This window comes from Pseudopipra pipra, chromosome 3 (genome assembly GCF_036250125.1).
Source record: "Pseudopipra pipra isolate bDixPip1 chromosome 3, bDixPip1.hap1, whole genome shotgun sequence".
Classification (NCBI taxonomy): domain Eukaryota; kingdom Metazoa; phylum Chordata; class Aves; order Passeriformes; family Pipridae; genus Pseudopipra; species Pseudopipra pipra.
The window spans coordinates 4899016-4918101 of record NC_087551.1 but is presented as its reverse complement, the minus strand read 5'-3'; the positions used below and the strand labels follow the sequence as shown (position 1 = coordinate 4918101).

Sequence of the window (19086 nt, the reverse complement as noted above, 5' to 3'; positions counted from 1 at the left end):
AAATCTGCAACTCTGCCAAGGGATTTGTGAAGGGAGAAAAAAACCAGAAGAGTTTCTCTGGACTATGCCAGATAATAGTCACTCCTACTGGCACTCCTCCAGCAGATCTTTAGTAAACTACTCCCAGAGTCATGCATGTTAACGCTATAAGTATATAGCCAAACAAAGAGGTCACTTAGTAAAATAAACCTGTATTGGCTTTATACAGTTATTCTAGCAACATAAAAAACTTATTTGCAATTAGACAAAGACAACTCTTACTGGCAAGTGAATTTACCTTCTAAAATGACAAGAATTATTAGGACTGTAAAACTAAAATGGAGTAAGGAGTACTTCTCTGTGGCTTTCTGAATCACTCCAGAAGAGAGGGGGTGGTGTGTGGGTTTTGTGTACCTTTCTTCGCGTCGGTCCCAGAGCCCGCGGTGGTACTTGGGCGAAGTTCGGAGCTGCTCTGAGGTGTTACGTTGGCTTTGGGATTGTTGGCTTTTCCTTTTCTGTCGTTCTTCGAAGTGTCATTTGGTACGTCAGCTATATCACTCTGAAAGAAACATTCACACCATAATAAATTAACTGTTCTTTTACCTGTATTGTAAAGGTTGGGTACCGGGAAGTTTTCGAAACTTGCTGACTTTAAACGTAATCAAATTGCAGCATAATTTCAAACAACACTATAGTAAAGTATTTGTAACCTACTTGAAATAGCTACCTGCTGAAATACAGCTCTGTTCTCATTCTTTAACATTTCTGCTTCTATGGGATGTGTCAGTTTGATCCATGAAAAATCAGCCAGTGAATTTCAGTACACGACAACTAACATAAGCTAATGTATTTCAGAGCTGGACAAAGGGTCTTGTATTTGAAAATGAGAAATAAGGTAACATGCCTTGACTGAGGAAGGACCAGCTTACTTTAAAAAAGGAACACAGCATGAACATAAATGGGCTTTTTGTCACTGAGTCCTACTTACAGTTTCGATACCCATAGCTCTCATTTGGTCTGCTCTTTTTTCTGTGATAGACAAAAATTTCTTTGGATCTGATAAAGCATCCACAATATCTGGAAGGGAAAAAAAAAATCAACTTTTTATGATCTTCAGAGGCATTTTGAAGGTAATATTTTACAAATGCCTTATTCTAGCCCTGTTTTCCATACGCAGTGATCAATGTGCAAGCACAGGTTTACAGGATGACAAAGTCACAGGAATCTTTACCTGCATATTGAATAATCCCTTTCCATGCTTAACTTCAACAGTCAAAACCAAAAAAAAAAAAAAAAACACAGTGAAAATATTAAATCCATCAAAAGCTTTGGGAAGAAACTTGCTATCCTTCATGTGCAAAGTGGGGGCTGGACTGTATCATCTCCCTTCCAGCTTAACATTTCTATGAAATGTTCTCTCTCTGAAGTCACTGGATGCATTTCTCAAGCAAAACAACAGAGACAGGTCTCCCATTCCAGCAAAAGTTGTATTAAATAGTTAGCATTACCCTTGACAGCTCTGTTTATCTACACAAATAGGTCCTCTCCAACAACTGTTGCACCCAATGATGTCTTTTGAAACTTATTTCATATACACAAAACCTATGTAGAGTTTATTTTTAGCCACAACAAAGGCCTTGTAGCTCAGCACTGACTATTTGTCCTTTCCCTAACTTCCTAACCGTGTCTTTTTGTCCTTGCCATGCCTCCTCAAGGAAAATCCAGGACTACCCTGCCAGCACGATGCGTCATCCGAAAATTGAACCCGATTATCATGAGCTTCTAGGTAAAAATGACTAACGTGTTTGGGAGAGAGACCTTTGTAAATTGTATTACTAACCATGCAGGCACATCACCAAAGGCTCAGCACTTCTGCAAGGGGGATGTGACTCATCACTGCCTCTCACATTGTCATTTGTCCTCTGCTTACGCTTTCCCTTCTCCCCAGTGAGGCAAGGTGGGGGTGAGGAGCAGCATTTCGTAGAATTGCAATTAAATATAAAGGTACAAAAATCACTGCAAGAGCACATTACAGAGGACTTTAACCACTACCCTAAGCTGCCTTACTTACGTACAGATTTCTATTATAGAAGCTTCTCTTTGGAGAATTCTACTTCATTTGCATCAATCTGTGCCACTATTGTGTTTCATTGGGAACAGAGTAGCTGATGCAAATAAACCACAAGAAATCACTAAGCTCTATGAAAAATAAGAACATGCATCTTCTAAAGCCTACAATGTATCGCCCATTCTAGTTATTATTCGGGGCATGTTTTTAAATCTTACTCATACAGGTTAAAAAAAAGAAACGAAAAAGAATGTAGGCAGCTACTGAATTGAGCTCTACCTTCCTACAGGTTTGCTAAAACAACCATGGAGATCCTAATGATAGCTCACAAAACAATGAGGTGTTCACTGCAGATGATAAGTAATTAAAAACCACATGCCAACAGAATACTAATGATTCCACCTGAGTGTCAAAAGTTATTTCCCAGTTGTTCATCACGCTGCTGTTTTATATCAATGAGAAAATGACGTGAGACACATCAAATATATCTGGGAAGGGAGAGGAGAACTCATAATTGAACTTATTTAGTTCCTATTAATATGGAGTCTGTTTTTCCCACTGCTGACAGTAAACTATGACAACCAGTTCTCTCATTCTAGCAGCATTTTACTGTAACAAAACTGTTACTTAGGGGTAGCAATGCTTTTTAACCTCTACTAAATAAACCACCTACAGAAATGCTGACAGTGTAGCAGATTAGCAAATACTGAACTGCACACAATTTGCAAACGGCAAATTGGTGTTCAGATTCTCTTTGAAAAACAAGTCTTTCACTTCTGAATTCGTAGAATACAGTTTAAAAAATAAAATTAAAAAGAAAAATTTTCCCCCTGTGTGACCAGCACATTCAGCAGCTTAAGCCACATCAAACTCAGTGCTAAGTTTAAATTCTATTCTTAGAAAAAGTGGGGTATCATAAAACATCAATCCCAAATCATAAGCATGTCCTTAGCTTAAACAATATTTGAACTGAGTCATTTACTGCCTAAAGCTTCAGCTCAAGAAAGAATTAGAGCTCACACTTAAATTTGTGTCCCTTAGACTGATGGTTCAATTACCCTGGAGAATCCCAAGTTTAAGCAGAAGCTTACACTTCTCTTGAGACAAAGTCCCTGAAGTTAAATCCTGTCACAATGAAACGTGCTGCATAAAGGCACGGGAGTGCCCCAAGACCTGTGGCAAAACTCCAGCTGACTTACCAGAAACCGGCACATGTGAACAACACAAATGCTTCTCTAACTTTTTCCATGAAATATTGTGACTGAAGTGTCAGCCTGTTTATTTTTTAAAATATGGATAAATATCAGCAAACACAGAGTTGAAGATGTACTAATAGTTCAGGTAAACCTTCCCTTTCTCCTGTTTGTACTATGGAAGTGACACTCAGAGGAGTGGCAATCATTCTTTGCACAAACAGCAGGTTTAAAATTGTTTTTGAAGAGAGCAAAATATTGTTTTTATCAATAATATTTCACCAATCAACTCTAAGGTGAACTTCATTTTGCTGCAGAGTCGGAGCACTAACATTTAGCACAATTCCCGTTTTCCAGTTTTACATGGTTTATACATTGTCCAATGTACAACACATTCCATCTGGAGTGAAGGAAACCCTTCCCTGAGGGACATCCTCAGGGTGAACTTACCCCTTACACCGATTTAAGTGGCAAAATGATTATTCTCAGTTTTTTCCCTACACACATATGGCAATTTGCCACGGCTCAGGATAAATGACCATGGCCCCGACAACCTGATCGTGCAAATGACTCACATTGAAAATAACTTTCTTGAAAATCCAAAAATAATTAAACCACACTAAAAAAACCATGTAAAATCGGGAGGGAAAAAATGCAGAAGGGTTTTGGATACTAAATTATTTCACTGACCATTTTTAACAATATGTCAATAATCTCCAGAATATAGAAGTGCCTTTGTTTGAAAAAGACCTGTCTAGATTCTGCATGAATTTTTTTATACCTCCACACCAAACAATATAGCTAAAGTACATTTTAACCTTACAGATATTTGTGTCAGATAGCATGTAATAAAAGAAAGGTAAAAAGGTAAAAAAGAAGAATCTTCCTAAATCGTCAACAGAGAAAATCATACTGAGCTAACTAATATTAGCGTATTTTCCACATAATTTTGTCATTTAGCAGATACTTGTCATTATCATTAACATTGAGGCAGACACTTGGTCAGAAAGGGGATTTTTTAACTCAATATGCAGAGTTTCCAAGGAGTTAAAATACTGAGTCTTTCCAATCCTCCAGCATTATGTGTCTGCTGCCTTCTGGCACGCTGACACCACAGTACTTCAGTACTTCCACACCAACATTCCAGAGCTACAGCACATGGGATACAGGTTTTTCTCACCTCCAAAACCATCAGGCACGTATGTTTTAAGCACAATGTTGCAGAAAACCGTTGGGAGAGAGAGTGGCTTGTTGCCCTCATTCCGAAGGGAAATGTGTCTGTAACCTGCTTGCAGCCCATCCAGAGGCAGGATCCTCTGACCAATCAACTTATTATTGTCATCATACACTGCTATTCTCAGGACAGCAAGATCGGGGAGAATAACCTGGAAAGTCACAAAATGGAGACATTTAATGACTTGAATCCTCCCCGCCTCCCACGTGTGAACCATTCGCTTTGCATGCCAGACAATGACTATCACTGTAAGATCAGGTCATTCCCTGCAAACCCCACACTTTGAAATGAATCCTTCCCAGAAAAGCTTCCCCCCCCCCTAAATATCATGTAGATTTTAGAATATGTAAATCCTGTGGCTGACAATCACACCAGCTAAATATTTTGAAAGATTTCCCACTCCTTCCCTACCTAGTGCCATTCACCAACACTCATGGGGCAAAAGTGAACTGTGCCTCCTGTCTCCCATAGACTTTCCCCCTGCCACTTTCATTTTCAGTCTCAGAGGGCACAAAATATGCTTTTGGTATCTGAACCCACCTGAAGGGTATCCTGCTCTACTTAATTACGACTTAGCACTCCCAGCACAGGTTACCACCAGCACTCGTTCCCGTCCTCCCCCTCACACAACAGAGGGACAACACAGAACCCAGGTTAGAATGACTGAAGCCTTACTTCAATTAAAATATAAACAAGAAAACATGACAGAATAACAATCAAACAGTACCTGAGAGCAACTGTGTAGGATTAAACATCAGCTTGAGGAGAAGAGTGTAACCCAAACAGGGCAGGTAAGATCTCTCCTCTACAGGCCACAGATCAGCACATCTTTCATTACGTGGCGGCCTCAGGTATAGATTTGACAGGGAGCAGAAGTGGGGACTGAGTTTATCATTCCCTCTCCATTAATTTGTTCTGTGGTATCCTGGTAAGCACTTTCCCCCCCCCAAGACATTTTAGCAGTGTGCATCCCATGCCTTCATCACCTCCAACCAGAGGAATTGTTCCTGCTATGTTTATGCCACTCACTCGTCATCAATTTGTGTTGATTACAAGGCTAAGATATGATAAGGGCCAGAGATGAAGAAAAATAATCTCTTGGCTGACTTTCGGTCCAAGAGAACGTGTGACCATCGCAGAGTAGAGCAGAAAGTCTGGGAAATCTTGGCATCAGCCTCTGTACCCGTGTCAGGACACACAGGTACCCCCCTTTCAGAGGAAAGCTCTGTGTACCCTGGAATTTATGGCCCTTTTGATGTAAGAAATCAGAAAGCAGCAGATGCTGCCATATGGCCAGCAGGCCATGGGCAGCATGATTGCCTGTCATTGTACCTAAGCATCTTCCCTGTGCCTCCTCGTGCACTGAGAAAAGCATTTGGAGTCACATCCATTCCAGAATATACCTGAGCTCAGAAAAAACTCCTGCATCAACTAAATTTCTATTAAAAACCAGTTATACTGTTAAGAAAGCAGATTAAGTGTGTAATATACCCAAGTGTGAAGTGTTATCACCACTTGGCAAAGCCTGAATTTTGGAATAAAAGTCTGAACTTTGAAATAGAAGAGCAACGATTTTGGATGACAACAGAACAGGTGTAAGCAGAACAGATGTTATCAAAGACAGCATCACTAACATATGAAATCTGGATGAAACTCCAGCTGACAGGAAAAAAAAAAAGTCTGTATATAGTATATATAAAGACTGAGAGATAAACATGGACAAATGATCTCTCTCTTTAAATCCCCCATATCAAGAAAAAAAGGTTCGTTTTAATTTTTTTATTGAAAAAAAAAGAAAGTAAAAAAGAAGGCAAAAAAGAAAGAAAAAAAGAAAGAAAAGGGTACATGATGCACATGGACTACTGGAGGAGGGAGCTGGCAACAAGGCTGAGGAACACAGCACCCTTCCAACTTTTCCCTGTAATACCATTGACCTTAGCTTTGGATGCAGCATCTCACCTGCCCTCTGGGCTGAAGGAACAGTGCAAGATAGGAGGCACTGCCAGGGCAGGGAAGAAGGAATCTCCAAGGAATGATGGTATCCACCAGTGGGGACTCATTCCAAGCAGACTGCATACCTTGGACACAGACATGGTCCCAGAGGAGGTGGATACCTCCAAGTGGGAAGAGGAACCAAAGGGGAGGAAAAAGCCAAATAGAAACAACAACAACAACAAAAAATCATGTGACAGCTACAGAGGTTATCCATTAGAAAAATAAAACAAAGCAAAATTAAAAAAAGAAAGGAAGCAAAACAAATTCCAAACAACCTCTTGAAAGCTTATTTCAGCTTTACATTGTTTACTGCAGTAAACAGGGGCCCTACGAGCCCTTTCTCATGGGAGCAGTGCTCATTCCTGTGCTCACGAGAGCAAGGAAGTTCACTCAAAACCACAAGCTGTGCTTTCCAAAAATCCCACCTTTCGAAACACAAACGACTCCTCATTGTAAACAGGGTTCAGGCCATTGTTCATCACCATCCGCGTCCGGAATTCCTTCCGTATCGTGTCCGTGGGCAGGCCGTACATATCCACCTCCACGTACGTCCCAATTTTTTTGTCTGATAAGAACTGACCAGATATTACCTGCAACGTAATAGCAGAGCAGTAAGGAAGAGCAATACAAAGAGCAATACAAAATACAAATTCTGTGGCTTTTTTTTACTGAGAGCAGCCTGGAAAATGCTTTAATGCAGAACAGAGGTGTTTTTTTCCTCCTATGAAAACGGTGTATTTAGTGCTAAAATTGTGATCACTGTTGTGATCAGACCTTAAATATATCCTTAATTTGAAATGACTGTGCTATGGTATTACCACTTGCCAGCCAGTCATCCCAATTATCTGATGTCTCACAGATGTATTCACTATATTAATGAAAAACACTGAATGAAACAACCAGATCGGGCACTGCTTTTCCACAGCTCTAAACCTGCTGCTGGGAAGCATTTTGTTCAATTATATGTCCTGACCACAAAGAGGTGAAAGGAAACTATTGCTCTGCTTTCACTTAGGCAAAGGTTTCAAACTAATCCTGTGTCAGTCTGACTCCATATTATGTCTGGAAAGTGCAGGATGCTGAAAAAGCAAACAAACAAAAACCCAGCCGACTCCTCTGTATTGTTATGTATATGAAGATTTGTTGCAATTTCACTCCAAGCCAAGATTAATCTAGTCACAGCAGGTGATTACTCCAGGGAAAATTTTTATTCCATCAAGATGATATATTACTTAAAAACACAGCTAATGTTTTCATTACTACAATCAAGGGGGAAAGAAAGAAAAACCAAAACACGATTTCACAGACCTAAGCTCATTTCAAATCCTTTTGCTTTCATGATCTAACGTTCTTCCAGGGAACACTCTGGATAATAAATATGAAAATGTATGCAGCTGAGGGTTATCATTATTGGGTTTTGGTCCACTCAACTCCTTACTTACAGAATTTATATGGAATTTTGTACTGGTTTTAGGCACAAAAGAAAAGTAACTGACAAAATACGTGATATAAGAACTATCTCTAGTGATATTTAGAACTTGTGTTCTCACCACGAGATACAACTTCCTTCTTGAAGGGATTGTACTGTCATTACCATTAAAAAAACCCAACATTAATAAAACATGCTTGTTCTTCTGGAAGTGCAAATGAAACTTAGTTAAGTGTCTAGAATGCACAAGGAATGCCTGGTCAGAGAGAGTTTGAAATTTCAATGCTGCACGTAGAAAGGGATGACTGAAAGCTGAAGTTTAGCAGCACAAAAGGTATTTGAGGAAAAAAAGTAGAGTGTTGAGTCGTAAAAAACATTTTGCAACTGTCAGTCTTCTTCCACAATATGATACCTAACCATGCTTTAGAACTACAACAGATGCTTTATGGACTTTTTTACTCACAGATGATTCCAAAGTAAGGACCTTCATCACAGGAACCATTTTTCTCTGCTTATTTTGAAAATATCCTGTCCAGGTATGCCCATATTCCTCCCTGCTCTATAGTGACAAGTGGTGGTACATGATTTCATACCGTACACAGAAGTGAACTTCACTCAGTTATTCACTTGTGTGGGCTGACATATCACAAAAAGACCATGAAGGGTGTTAGAACATGATAATGTGTAACAACAAATCATTTCTAGTTCTATCCTGTTCCACTCAGATCAAGTAAATAAAGGCATCTTAGCCAGCAATTAAAAAAAAAAAAAAAAAAAAAGAAATTATTTGATGAAATCTTCACAATCCAAACACACTTTCTGTAGGTATCTTATTCCTGCTGACTTTGAAATGTGATTTGGGTGTGATGACAGTTGTCTGGTGCTGTTTTACCTGCACAGAACATGTTGCAGCAATTACACCATCTACAGGAGTTTCAGAGAATGGGTCAAACGTTCGATCTGGTCGTCGCATGAAATCTGGTTTAAGTAGATACCTTATTTCAAGGAAAAAAAAAAAGGAGAAAATTATTCTTGTGTGGAAATTCAAACTGTATTAAATACAAATGAAATGGATGCTCTAGCTTTAAGTAATGAACTGTCCTACAGCACTGTAAAACACAGACTCTCATTCCAGCTGCAAGTGTGAGGAAATAAAAGGAAGTATTATGGTTGTCTAGAACACAAATAAATGTTCATCTTCATTTTGAATTACCAGCTACTGAGAGATGAAATCAACCCTTGATTTCAAGAGAAAAATAAATGTAATATGATCAAGAACATTTCAAAACAACTGAATGATCCATTTTAAAAATATAGCAAGTTACCATATAATAAAACGTAGTTGCTCTCATTGATTTTATTCTTTAACTTCGGAAAAACAGAGGGCTTTTTCAATTTTATTTTTCTAAATGAAGAAGTTCCTCAGAGTCAAGATTCACACAGTAAATTTCAGCTTGAAGCTAATTTTTTCATCATGGTTACGAAACCTTGGGGGGAAACAACTGATAATGTCAGTGCTGACAGATTGTTAATTATAGTGGCATGAAAGGTACTACCACAATAACACTTACAATCTGTCCCTGAGGACTGTGCACTGGATCAACATATCAATGAAGCCAATATGTGCTCTGATGAATCAGAATGCAAGGATTCTGCCGTCAAAATGAAACAGCAGTTGATCCCACAAATGCTGTGCTGCACATTACAGAGGTTCTTTCAGTGCTGGAAGAAAATGTTTAACGAGAGGAATCTTGCTAATTCTGCAACCCTGACAGACCAAGCTGCTAGAAGATTAATTTTTATCCACCTCTAGTCTCTCTAGTGAATCAATGGTACACAATGTTATAAAGGCCAAACTCAGAAATAATCAAAAAATGCTGGAAAAATTCCAGTAGAAAGAATGTCAATGTTTTCTCCCATTTCTTCATAACATGGTTTCTGTATAGAAAAATAATACTCCTCACTTTTCTTACATTATAAATGTGAGTGATTTAATAATATTTTATTAATTTAAAGTAGGGAACTATCAGAAACATCCTTTATTTCTGCTTCCAGCCTGCTGAAATAAGAAGTGGTAAAGATAAGAGTGGCTCAATCTTGTTTCACCAGCATGAAAACTGTAAATATGAGAAAAAAAGAAGTACACACAGAAGGAAACGTTAAGTTCTTATTTTCATTGCCCTGCACCTTTTCTGTGACTGAAACACCACCACATTTATAATGCATATCAAAATATTACCATGCATTATCACTGTAATATCAAAAGACTGATGTATCAATGTAATATCAAAAGACAGGAATTTAGTTGGTAATTTTCCCTGTCCTTCAGAAGAATTTGGCAAAAGTAAAGGTGCTCTTTTACTAGGACTGTGAGTCAAACAAGAAGGAACCATACTCTGCAGTAAAAAAGCTTTGGTTTTTTTCTATTACTTGTGTTATTCTGATTGAAATTATAGAGACTGCACCTTTGTCAAACCCAGGAGCCTCTACCTGGAGAGCTCACAACTGTGATAAAGGCATGGAGTGGCCAAGCTCTTTGTGTCCATTCTGCAGATGAGGAATTTTACCAAGCTTCATCTACTCAGACTTTCTTTCTGAATAAGATTTGCAGCAGTAAAAAGAGTAGTTTCTTCCCAGGATGAGTCTGCAGATTTTCTGGACTGTCATTTCCTGTAATTCATCAAACTCCTCCTTTCTCCTGATGTTAATGATCACTCTATCCTATTAAGGTATAAACTCAACATTTAAAAAAGAAAAACCTATCAGCATCACTTGAGCATCCTTTGTCATACAAAGGTCGTGAGTAAGAACTTAGAGAGATGAAACATCTGTTCACTCTCTGTGAAATTCACACTCCAACTATAGTACACAGATTAAAAAAAAGTTCCCTGTCCAAGCAAATTTGGCAATTCTGTGAACTGTGCGATGAATCTCCACTCTGAGGCATGTCTTCAAAAAAAAAGGCTGAGAACAGAAGCTGGAGATGTATTTAAATAACTGTGTATGGTATTCACAATCTTCATAATTTGCACACAAAGCCTCTTCTATCTCATCTTTAAAAACTGGGCATAATTAAAAAGTGTATTCATTAGAATACCTCCTTACCAGGGATAATTCCCTCTGAATTCTTCTAATTTCTGCTCTTCACCTAGCATCCCATTTTTCTTTTGTAACACATAATTAACAGTGACAATATTTTATTAAAACCTTATTAAAGGATTCTGCTCCACAGTGACAACAGTTTGAATCATATCACTCACCCGCACGATCCATTGTACTCGAATTTCCCTTGATTCAACTGCATTGCTAAATCTGCCAAGAGACAAAGAAATTACTACCTTTCCTGGTGAATGATGCAGACCACGAACATTCCTTTCTAGAAAATAACACCATTTGTCCAGAATAACGAGTTCAAAATAAAAATTAAATTTAATGCATAAAACCCGCACATCCAAGAAATAAAAGGAAGCAATCAGGAAAAACCTCAGATTTCTTTACAGTGGTAATAGCTTTATCAACCACACTAAGTCTATGCTGTGCTTAAGAAACAGTCAGTTTGGTTCCCTGAAATCAAACAGGCAGAGAAGCAACAGACTGTGGTCATGTTACATTCGTGGGATGGGATTTCCATCATCTAACTTTTGGTATCTACAGTACAGATGTCTCCATTTCTGCAGATCATTTGGAATAACAGAGGGATACAGAAGCTTTAACAGTGCAGTTAACCTCAGTCTAAGGCAGAATATAAAACATACTAGACAAGACATCCTCGAAGTATGTATTTCTTCATAATGACCACAACTACCTCTGATGAAGCTCTCTGTTTCCTGATGTTTTAAAGAAGGTGAGACGAATATCACACCGGTTTTCTATGGGCTTAATTCAGTAAAATACCACAAAACCAAACCAAAGACATCACAGCAACATTGCTTAGTTTCAACACTTAAATGATGAGTTTTGGTCAATGCATTATTATGGTACCTGTATATAAAGATATACAGTAAATGTGTAATAACCTCCCCCTCATCCAACCCTCCCCAGAACTTTGTAAAAATAAAATGTTCTCCTTCAGGTTTCCAATTACACTGGAATAGAATATCATTGTTTAGCCATAACACAGGTATTTTCTTGCCCAGCAGACTACCTTCAAAAGGGAACAAGATCTTTTGTGTATGTACTCTTGATATACAAAATAAAAGATTCTCATATGCTCGTATCACTTATTACTTGCTTTACTGGGCAGCTGTAACTTATTTCCTCAATTATTCTTCAGCTTGACGGCACAACTGGATGGCAGAGGATGAATACAGGAAAGTTGTTCACTTCCAGTTATACAATTACTACTCTTATTTTGCAATATAAAGGGGTTGGGAATGACAGGCAACGGGCAGAGGCAGTGCTGGGAGCAGAGTGAGGTTTGCATTTATCTGTTCCAGCCTCTGTATTATGTGGAGTGCTCTAAAAGCAGTGTATTCCAGTAGAGCCTTCTCCTGCTTCCTCAGCTAGTGAAATCAGGGCACAGCTTTGCAGGACACAACTCAGGGTATGATCATTAGGAGTGTCTGCAGTAGCAAAGGCACCATTCAGGGAGGGGGGAAGCAAGCACAGAAGCAATGCCACAGCTAGAAAAAGGAAATGGGAAAACTGGTCTGTTACAGGTATGATTGAACACATTCCTAGATACATCAAAAAACCAATCAAAACAACAAAAAGCCTACTCTCATAGTTATACTCACACCTTCACTGAACAGGAACGATACATCTCCTCTCAGTTTACCCTGTGGAGAGGCACTTACATTCCCTGGCATCGTTCTCTCAGCTGGGATCTCAGACCTCATTCTCTGATGATGAGCACATGACTCTTAATGCTTCACAATGACTAGTCTAGAAATGCATTTGTCACACAGTCATTACTTTTTACCATCTTAATCTGCACACTCCATCTTTGCTTTGCAGACATGCACCCAACTGTGCCAAAGCTGTGTTTTGTGAAAGCACTGATTTTTCCCGTAATTAATACTTTTTATTAATAAAAACCATTTCTGCGAGAAGTTGCAGTACTCTGTTATTTTTCCATAAAAGGGGGCTGAATTTTCCTTCTGTGTATGGCTTTTTTTATTGCTCCTTGTCTTACGCTTCCGTAATTCCACTCCACTGTGTTATTTAGCCATATGTCTGTTCCCTCAAAAAATGCCAGAAGCAAATCCATGGCATCTGTTTGAGAGTTACTGCCCAAGCCATTCTTTAGGATTGAGGTTCACTGGTCGTTGCTGCCTACCTGGGGTCTGATAGTTCAGTGAGACCATCTGGCAGCCAGCGTTCCAGAAAATTTGAGGCATGTAATTACTGGAATCCACTCGGCCTCCCTTTGGGTATATCCGACTCATTTGTCGTTTGTTATAACTGTGGAATTCATCAAGGAAAATGAAATAAAAACATCATAGAAATGTATAGCCATACCCTGGTGTCTTCAGTATTTCCTGTATTAATCTTACTATTTCTCTTTCCATGAGCTGCTTTCCCTTTTCCTTTACAGGCATGGAACACTAAATCTAGAAAGGTACACTGGTTTATTTGCAGCACTGGTAGAGAAGTGGTGTGAGGAGGTGAAAGGATACTTCACAAACTCAATGGCATGAGTCTTCAAATACCCTAGTCCGACTGATTCGTTGAAAGAGGACATATTGTGATGAATATTACGCTCTGGGAAGGAAAAACAAGACATTTTAAAACACTTCTGTAATGACAAATCAAAATTCAAGATCATGCACTATACATAAAAGCAGGATATAGCAGATTCTGGTCTCTTTCCCCATTATCTGTTACTCATAGAATCAAATTATACTGGTGAGAAATTTCACAGTTTTCTGACTTGCTTTTTTCTTTCGCTTCCTGGGAAATCAACAGAAGTTTCCTTTTTTGTTTAGGACAAAATTGTTATTCAAGGCCTGTGTTGTGTGGCTAGAAGAGGGAAAACAACATGATAAATGGCCTGGTGTGCAGTATCAGCTGAGTGCTGACCACTGTGACAATCATGCTCACCTTACTGCAGGGATAGATGAACTGAAAAAAGCAGTTCAGTTGGAAAGGCCTATAGAATAGAATCAACCTCAACAGCTCCATATTCTCCCAGTAATTTAGTGACTCCGTGTGGATGACCAATGGAATAACACGCTAACTTCACATTCAAGGCAACAGATCTACAAACATACCGATGGTGGTCATTAAACTAGCAAATATGCCTGTATTCCTAAACTCAGGAAAATGTAGAGATTAAAAAACTACCTAGGATAAGCAAACACTTGTATTTCATTCAACCTTTTATGTTACCTTCTGCTACATCGAAACCTTGAAATTTTACAGGTTGAGCATAGTTGACCATTGTTGATAAATATGGATGTATATTGGTTGTGGCACCTACATATTTGTAAGATGCCATCCACGCTTGTTCATCTTCAACAGTTACTAAACCCTGAAAACACATCAAAAAGAACAATCACTATTTCTGTGTGAAAACCCCACCGTTGGAATTTTCTAATGTGGTACAAAATTACAACCAAATCTGCAGAAAGTTAAAGAAAGGGCAAATTAATACAAGAAAAGTGGAAATTTAATGTCACAAATTAAGGCTTTTCTTACTGATATGTGCACCAAAGACTCTCAGTGTTACAGGACACATGCAAGAGGACTGATGACAGAAAAGCTCCTAAGCAGCAGGTAAGTATTACATGAAGTTAGTAGGATAACACTGGGATAAAAGATAAATATTACAACAGACTGAACAATGTTGGGAGAGAATGATCTATTTTTGCCAAATAAATTCCTAAAATTGTGATTTAATATACATTTGCTGATAGCACCTATGGTGGTGTAATGCATACTTGGCACTCAACATCAGAACATAAATAGGTTTAACTACTAATCTTTACTAACAGGAGACCGAAATGTAGGGATCACAACCTTCACTAGACAAACAAATGTCACAAGACCAACAAGAGACACTGTATCAAGTTCACATTCCTATTCACTTCACCTAATAAAAATCTGAACCCATCATTCATATAAAGATGCACTTCGTTTATAACAGAACTTCAGAAGTTTTCTACAAGTATCTCATGTGCCAGAAACTCACAACAGGAAGCATTTCTTATTTGGATCTACCTGTCCAACATTTTTGTTTCTGTAAGCCAGTTTGAAACACATTCTTTTCACTGAAATTAAGGAAAAAAAAGATCCCTGTCAATCTAAGCAAACTCCTACATACAGTTTTGGTTGTTCTCCTACCAGTGAACCAGTTACCAAAAAATCTAACCTGTTGCAGGCTGCCAGTGAACTTCTGCTAGAAAGTACTAAGTATAGTCAAAAATTCTTGCAGTACAGCTTTTTATTTTCAGACTGCAGCTCATATTTGTCAGAAAGTTCTCCTTCCCTATTTTATCAGGAAATAGTCAATAAGAGGAAGCACTGCAAAGCCCTTTCTCATTAGAGAATAATGCACTTCACAGAACCTACACTACTGTAACTCATTTACTCAGTGAGATGGGAGAGTCAAGGAAATGTAAAACCACTTGTCAGTATTATGGGTCTGTGCCTCTACCTGTGCAGACACATTTCAAAGAATGAAAACCACGTGAAGTGGAACCATTTATGCCTCAATATAAGATGATTATAGCCACAAGGAACATCATGGTCTGAGTGCACAGAAGAGCTGAGTTAGCAGAATGAGTCCAGGTACACATTGTTGTATGTGCATTTTAGACTGAATTAAACTTCCAGCAGCCCATGAAATCAAACTGACACCATATTTTAATGCTGATCACCAGGGCTCAATCCAACTGCTTTTCAGGAATGTGCAGACTGAGGGTTCACAGATCTGTTCCCTAAATATGCCAAAAGGTACATCCCTTTTTTAGTAGAAAACAGGCATATTTTTTTATTACTAGGTTAATATTTATTAATAGAGTTTAGGTCAAATTCAGGCCAAAGGTTTTCAACGAAACTAGTCCTTTTCAGTGTCTTAATTTCCGAAAGGCAAATAACTCAGGAAGAAGTGACCACCCATCTTGTAAAAACCAGGGTTCTCCAATATGCCTCTTGTTGACTGCTCAGAACCACTGACCATATTTGACTATCCTGATCCACTAACACCTACACCAGGGTTGATGAACTCCAGGGAAAAGGAATTCAAAGGGATTATGATGCCTTAGTGCCCTGGCAATGGTATCACAGTTGTATGACTGCATTACTGACACACCAGCTCAATGTTCCAAGACAGTCTACTGGTCACTGATTTTATCTTACTTGCTTGCAGACCCATAATTTTTAAAGTAAATGGGCTGTACTCTGCAGTGTTCACAACTTTTAAAACTATGAATTAAGAAAGGGGTAAGGAGAGAATGTTTCTTAAAGTCTACAGAAACAAAGGAATGGTTACAACAGCACATGAACCTTTTAGGGGATAGAGAAAACAATGGGGGAAAGTTGATGTCCCTGTTATTTACACCTCACCACTCCTCAAGAAAAGAAGTAGAACCCACTCAGAAAACAACACAGACTGAAACAAAGTGTGGTTAGGAACAGGAGCAGCTTTAATGAGAGAAGAGGAGGAGGAGGACAGCGGAAGGAGGTGGGAAGTGTCTTACAGAAGGGATTCCTGGGAGAAGATAAATGTAGAAGTCCCCAGGGAAAGCAAAAGGAAGAAAAAGAGAGAGGAAAACAAAGTGCAGTCAGGGTAAGGGCAAAGGAAAAAAAAAAGAGGCAGGGATGATACATCTCAACACCATTCAAAGAACTGGTTTCCCCGTCCATGACATTTGAGACTGAGATCAGACACTTCTAAGCAGGCAAAAGTCATGCACTTCTGTCTGTTCCCAAATTTTCTGACAGCCCTAAGCCCAGTATAAAAGTATAGTCAATGAAACCCTAGGGGACAAAAGGAGATAGAGTCACTTTCAAAAATACTGTGTAGGTGCAGTAAAACTGAGTGTAAAATTGTTAAACCACTAAGAATGCATGGTAAGTAATATGCATGTTATATAGAAAGCAATAAAATAAACTACATAACATCCTGTGTGTCACCTTTTTATTGTTTTCTTGCTCAGAATCTTCAACAGCCTAAGGGAAAAAAAATATATATACATTACCCAAAGAAAAAGCAATAGGAAACACTCACAGTAAGGAAAAAATCCTCAAAAAGTTAATTAATTTAGCAAAAAGTATACCCTTTTCCACACCTTCCTGTGTGGCTCATCTGTCCCATAAACTTGCAAAAATTTGTAGTCTCTTTGAAACTTGGGTACACAAGATACAAAATTCAACAGCTGGTTAACAATGGGAATAGGATGAAGGATGCCAGTCAGTTAAACCCAAAACAGAGCCCTCGTTAGATGTTGGGGACAGGAAGTTTCAGAGAAGAATGAAAGAATAACACTCCCAGACCACACAAAAGATCATCCAATCTGGATATGCAAACTGCCAGGCTCTGAAAACTTAAGGCTGCTGTAAACTGTGCTTGAAATGTCCACATGTGGAAAAGGTCTGTCTGCTGTCTGTCTTCAATTACAAGCTACCACTACTGAGAAACTTCGACAGATAAATGTTGTCTTGGCACTGGATGTGAATTCCTAAAGGATAAAGATCAAGTCACTGATCAGCAAAGAAGCAGAAAAGTTACTCAAGGACATGCTGAGGATGAGTGACTAATCTGGAAAGAAAAAACTAATCCTCAAAACAACCACCAAAAATCCCCCAACCAAAACCCAAACCCCAAAACAGTCAGGTAGTTAAGGACCAGCTGACTTTGTAAGTGAAACTGCCCTAAAACAAAGAAGTTAAATGATACTTCAGGGGAAGGATTCATAGAAGTCCTGAAGGAGCAAAGATGTTGACCTGAAGAGATAGGTAGAAGGCAGGTCTGATATCTCTGATACTCCTGGAGACATGCTGCCAAGGGCAGTCTGTGCTAGGAAGGATTATCCATACCTCTATTTCTATCTGGAGCAAGATCCAAAGGTAGCCAGGTAGGAGAGAAGAAGTGGCCAAAATACTTAAATGACAAAGGAGCATGATCTGACAAGGTACCTTAGCACTCACACGTGGGCTTTTTTTCTGTAGCAAGCAGCAATAACACCTCCAGTGCCAGAGCAGGCTTAGATTTCAATTCCAGTATTTTGCATCTAATTACCATCAAGTAATATTCAAGTTACTGAGCAGAGTCTGATAAACTGTACTAAATCAGGTATAAGTGGAATAAAGGGAACTCTTCCCCTGCCTATCAGCTGTCTGACATAGCCCCACTGCCACACCACCCCACTGGGAAATGACTGCCCTACTTTGCCTTCATTGCTGGAGGTGGAAGGGAGAGTCTACCCTAAGGAACAATAAAAAATGACACAGGGAAACCCTGCAATGAAGACACAGAATGCAGCCCTGCAAAAACACCACTGAGAAAGGAATCTGATGTTCCACCTCTCAGCAGGGCTCTGCACCTGAGATGTGAAGGAAAATATCAGAGGCAGGAGCAGGAAACCTCTTGCTGCCTTTAATTCTTGTTGCCTTTAATTAGTATTTTTGATCAGATCCCCCACTTGTACACTGTTTCCCTACATTCTGATCCTGTTTCCTCAATGAATATTCTACCTGAACAAGCAAGGACTATTTTGGGCTACAAAACTGTGTGTTCTCATAACCCTAAAGGTTAAGGGCATCTGGTGAAGATCTCAGGTGTGAATCTTCTGACAACAGGTGCTGTGATGCTTCCACAAAACAACTGCCTCCATGGGAAGTTTTTCTAAAAAATACAGATAAGAAGCAATCCCACCTTTTTGACACTGATGGCAACAGCTTCTTTTTGACTGTAATCATCGACAGTAAGGTCACTTCCAAATTTGTACTCGGGGTGAGCTTCTTCTTCCTGGTCAGCTGCACAGAAAAGAAAAATGATCAGTGGAGAAAAAACCCACAGCAACTGCTGGTTTTGTGCCAGACATGCAACAAATGATAGCTGAATACACAGGTTTGGTTTGGGCATTTTTTAAAAACAGGAATAAAATACAGTGTATTAGATTTCCAAGTGCTATTTAACTGTTTCCAAGTGTAGCAAATTACAGCTAAGGCCAAAGATCCTTAGAGCTTCAGCATGGCAAGAGAAATTTTATTTACTGGGTTTTTGAAGTAAGCAGTAATTTGC

General features: G+C 38.9%; 1 protein-coding gene across 9 annotated transcripts in view; it reads right to left on the bottom strand.

Moving 5' to 3' along the window:
- The window catches only part of PLCB4 (phospholipase C beta 4), a 188216-nt gene that overhangs the window by 30575 nt on the left and 138555 nt on the right, over positions 1–19086 (bottom strand). For 6 of the 9 annotated variants that reach the window (XM_064647514.1, XM_064647516.1, XM_064647513.1 and 3 more), the window contains 11 exons: positions 18718–18818; positions 16977–17012; positions 14229–14370; positions 13517–13601; positions 13177–13301; positions 11159–11210; positions 8791–8893; positions 6895–7059; positions 4421–4625; positions 968–1056; positions 394–538 (listed from right to left, as the gene is read on the bottom strand). In XM_064647514.1, coding sequence (XP_064503584.1) covers positions 394–538; positions 968–1056; positions 4421–4625; positions 6895–7059; positions 8791–8893; positions 11159–11210; positions 13177–13301; positions 13517–13601; positions 14229–14370; positions 16977–17012; positions 18718–18818 — 1248 coding nt within the window. The remainder of the gene's footprint in view (positions 1–393; positions 539–967; positions 1057–4420; positions 4626–6894; positions 7060–8790; positions 8894–11158; positions 11211–13176; positions 13302–13516; positions 13602–14228; positions 14371–16976; positions 17013–18717; positions 18819–19086) is intronic. The other 3 variants (XM_064647518.1, XM_064647510.1, XM_064647517.1) reach the window with 1 other exon arrangement.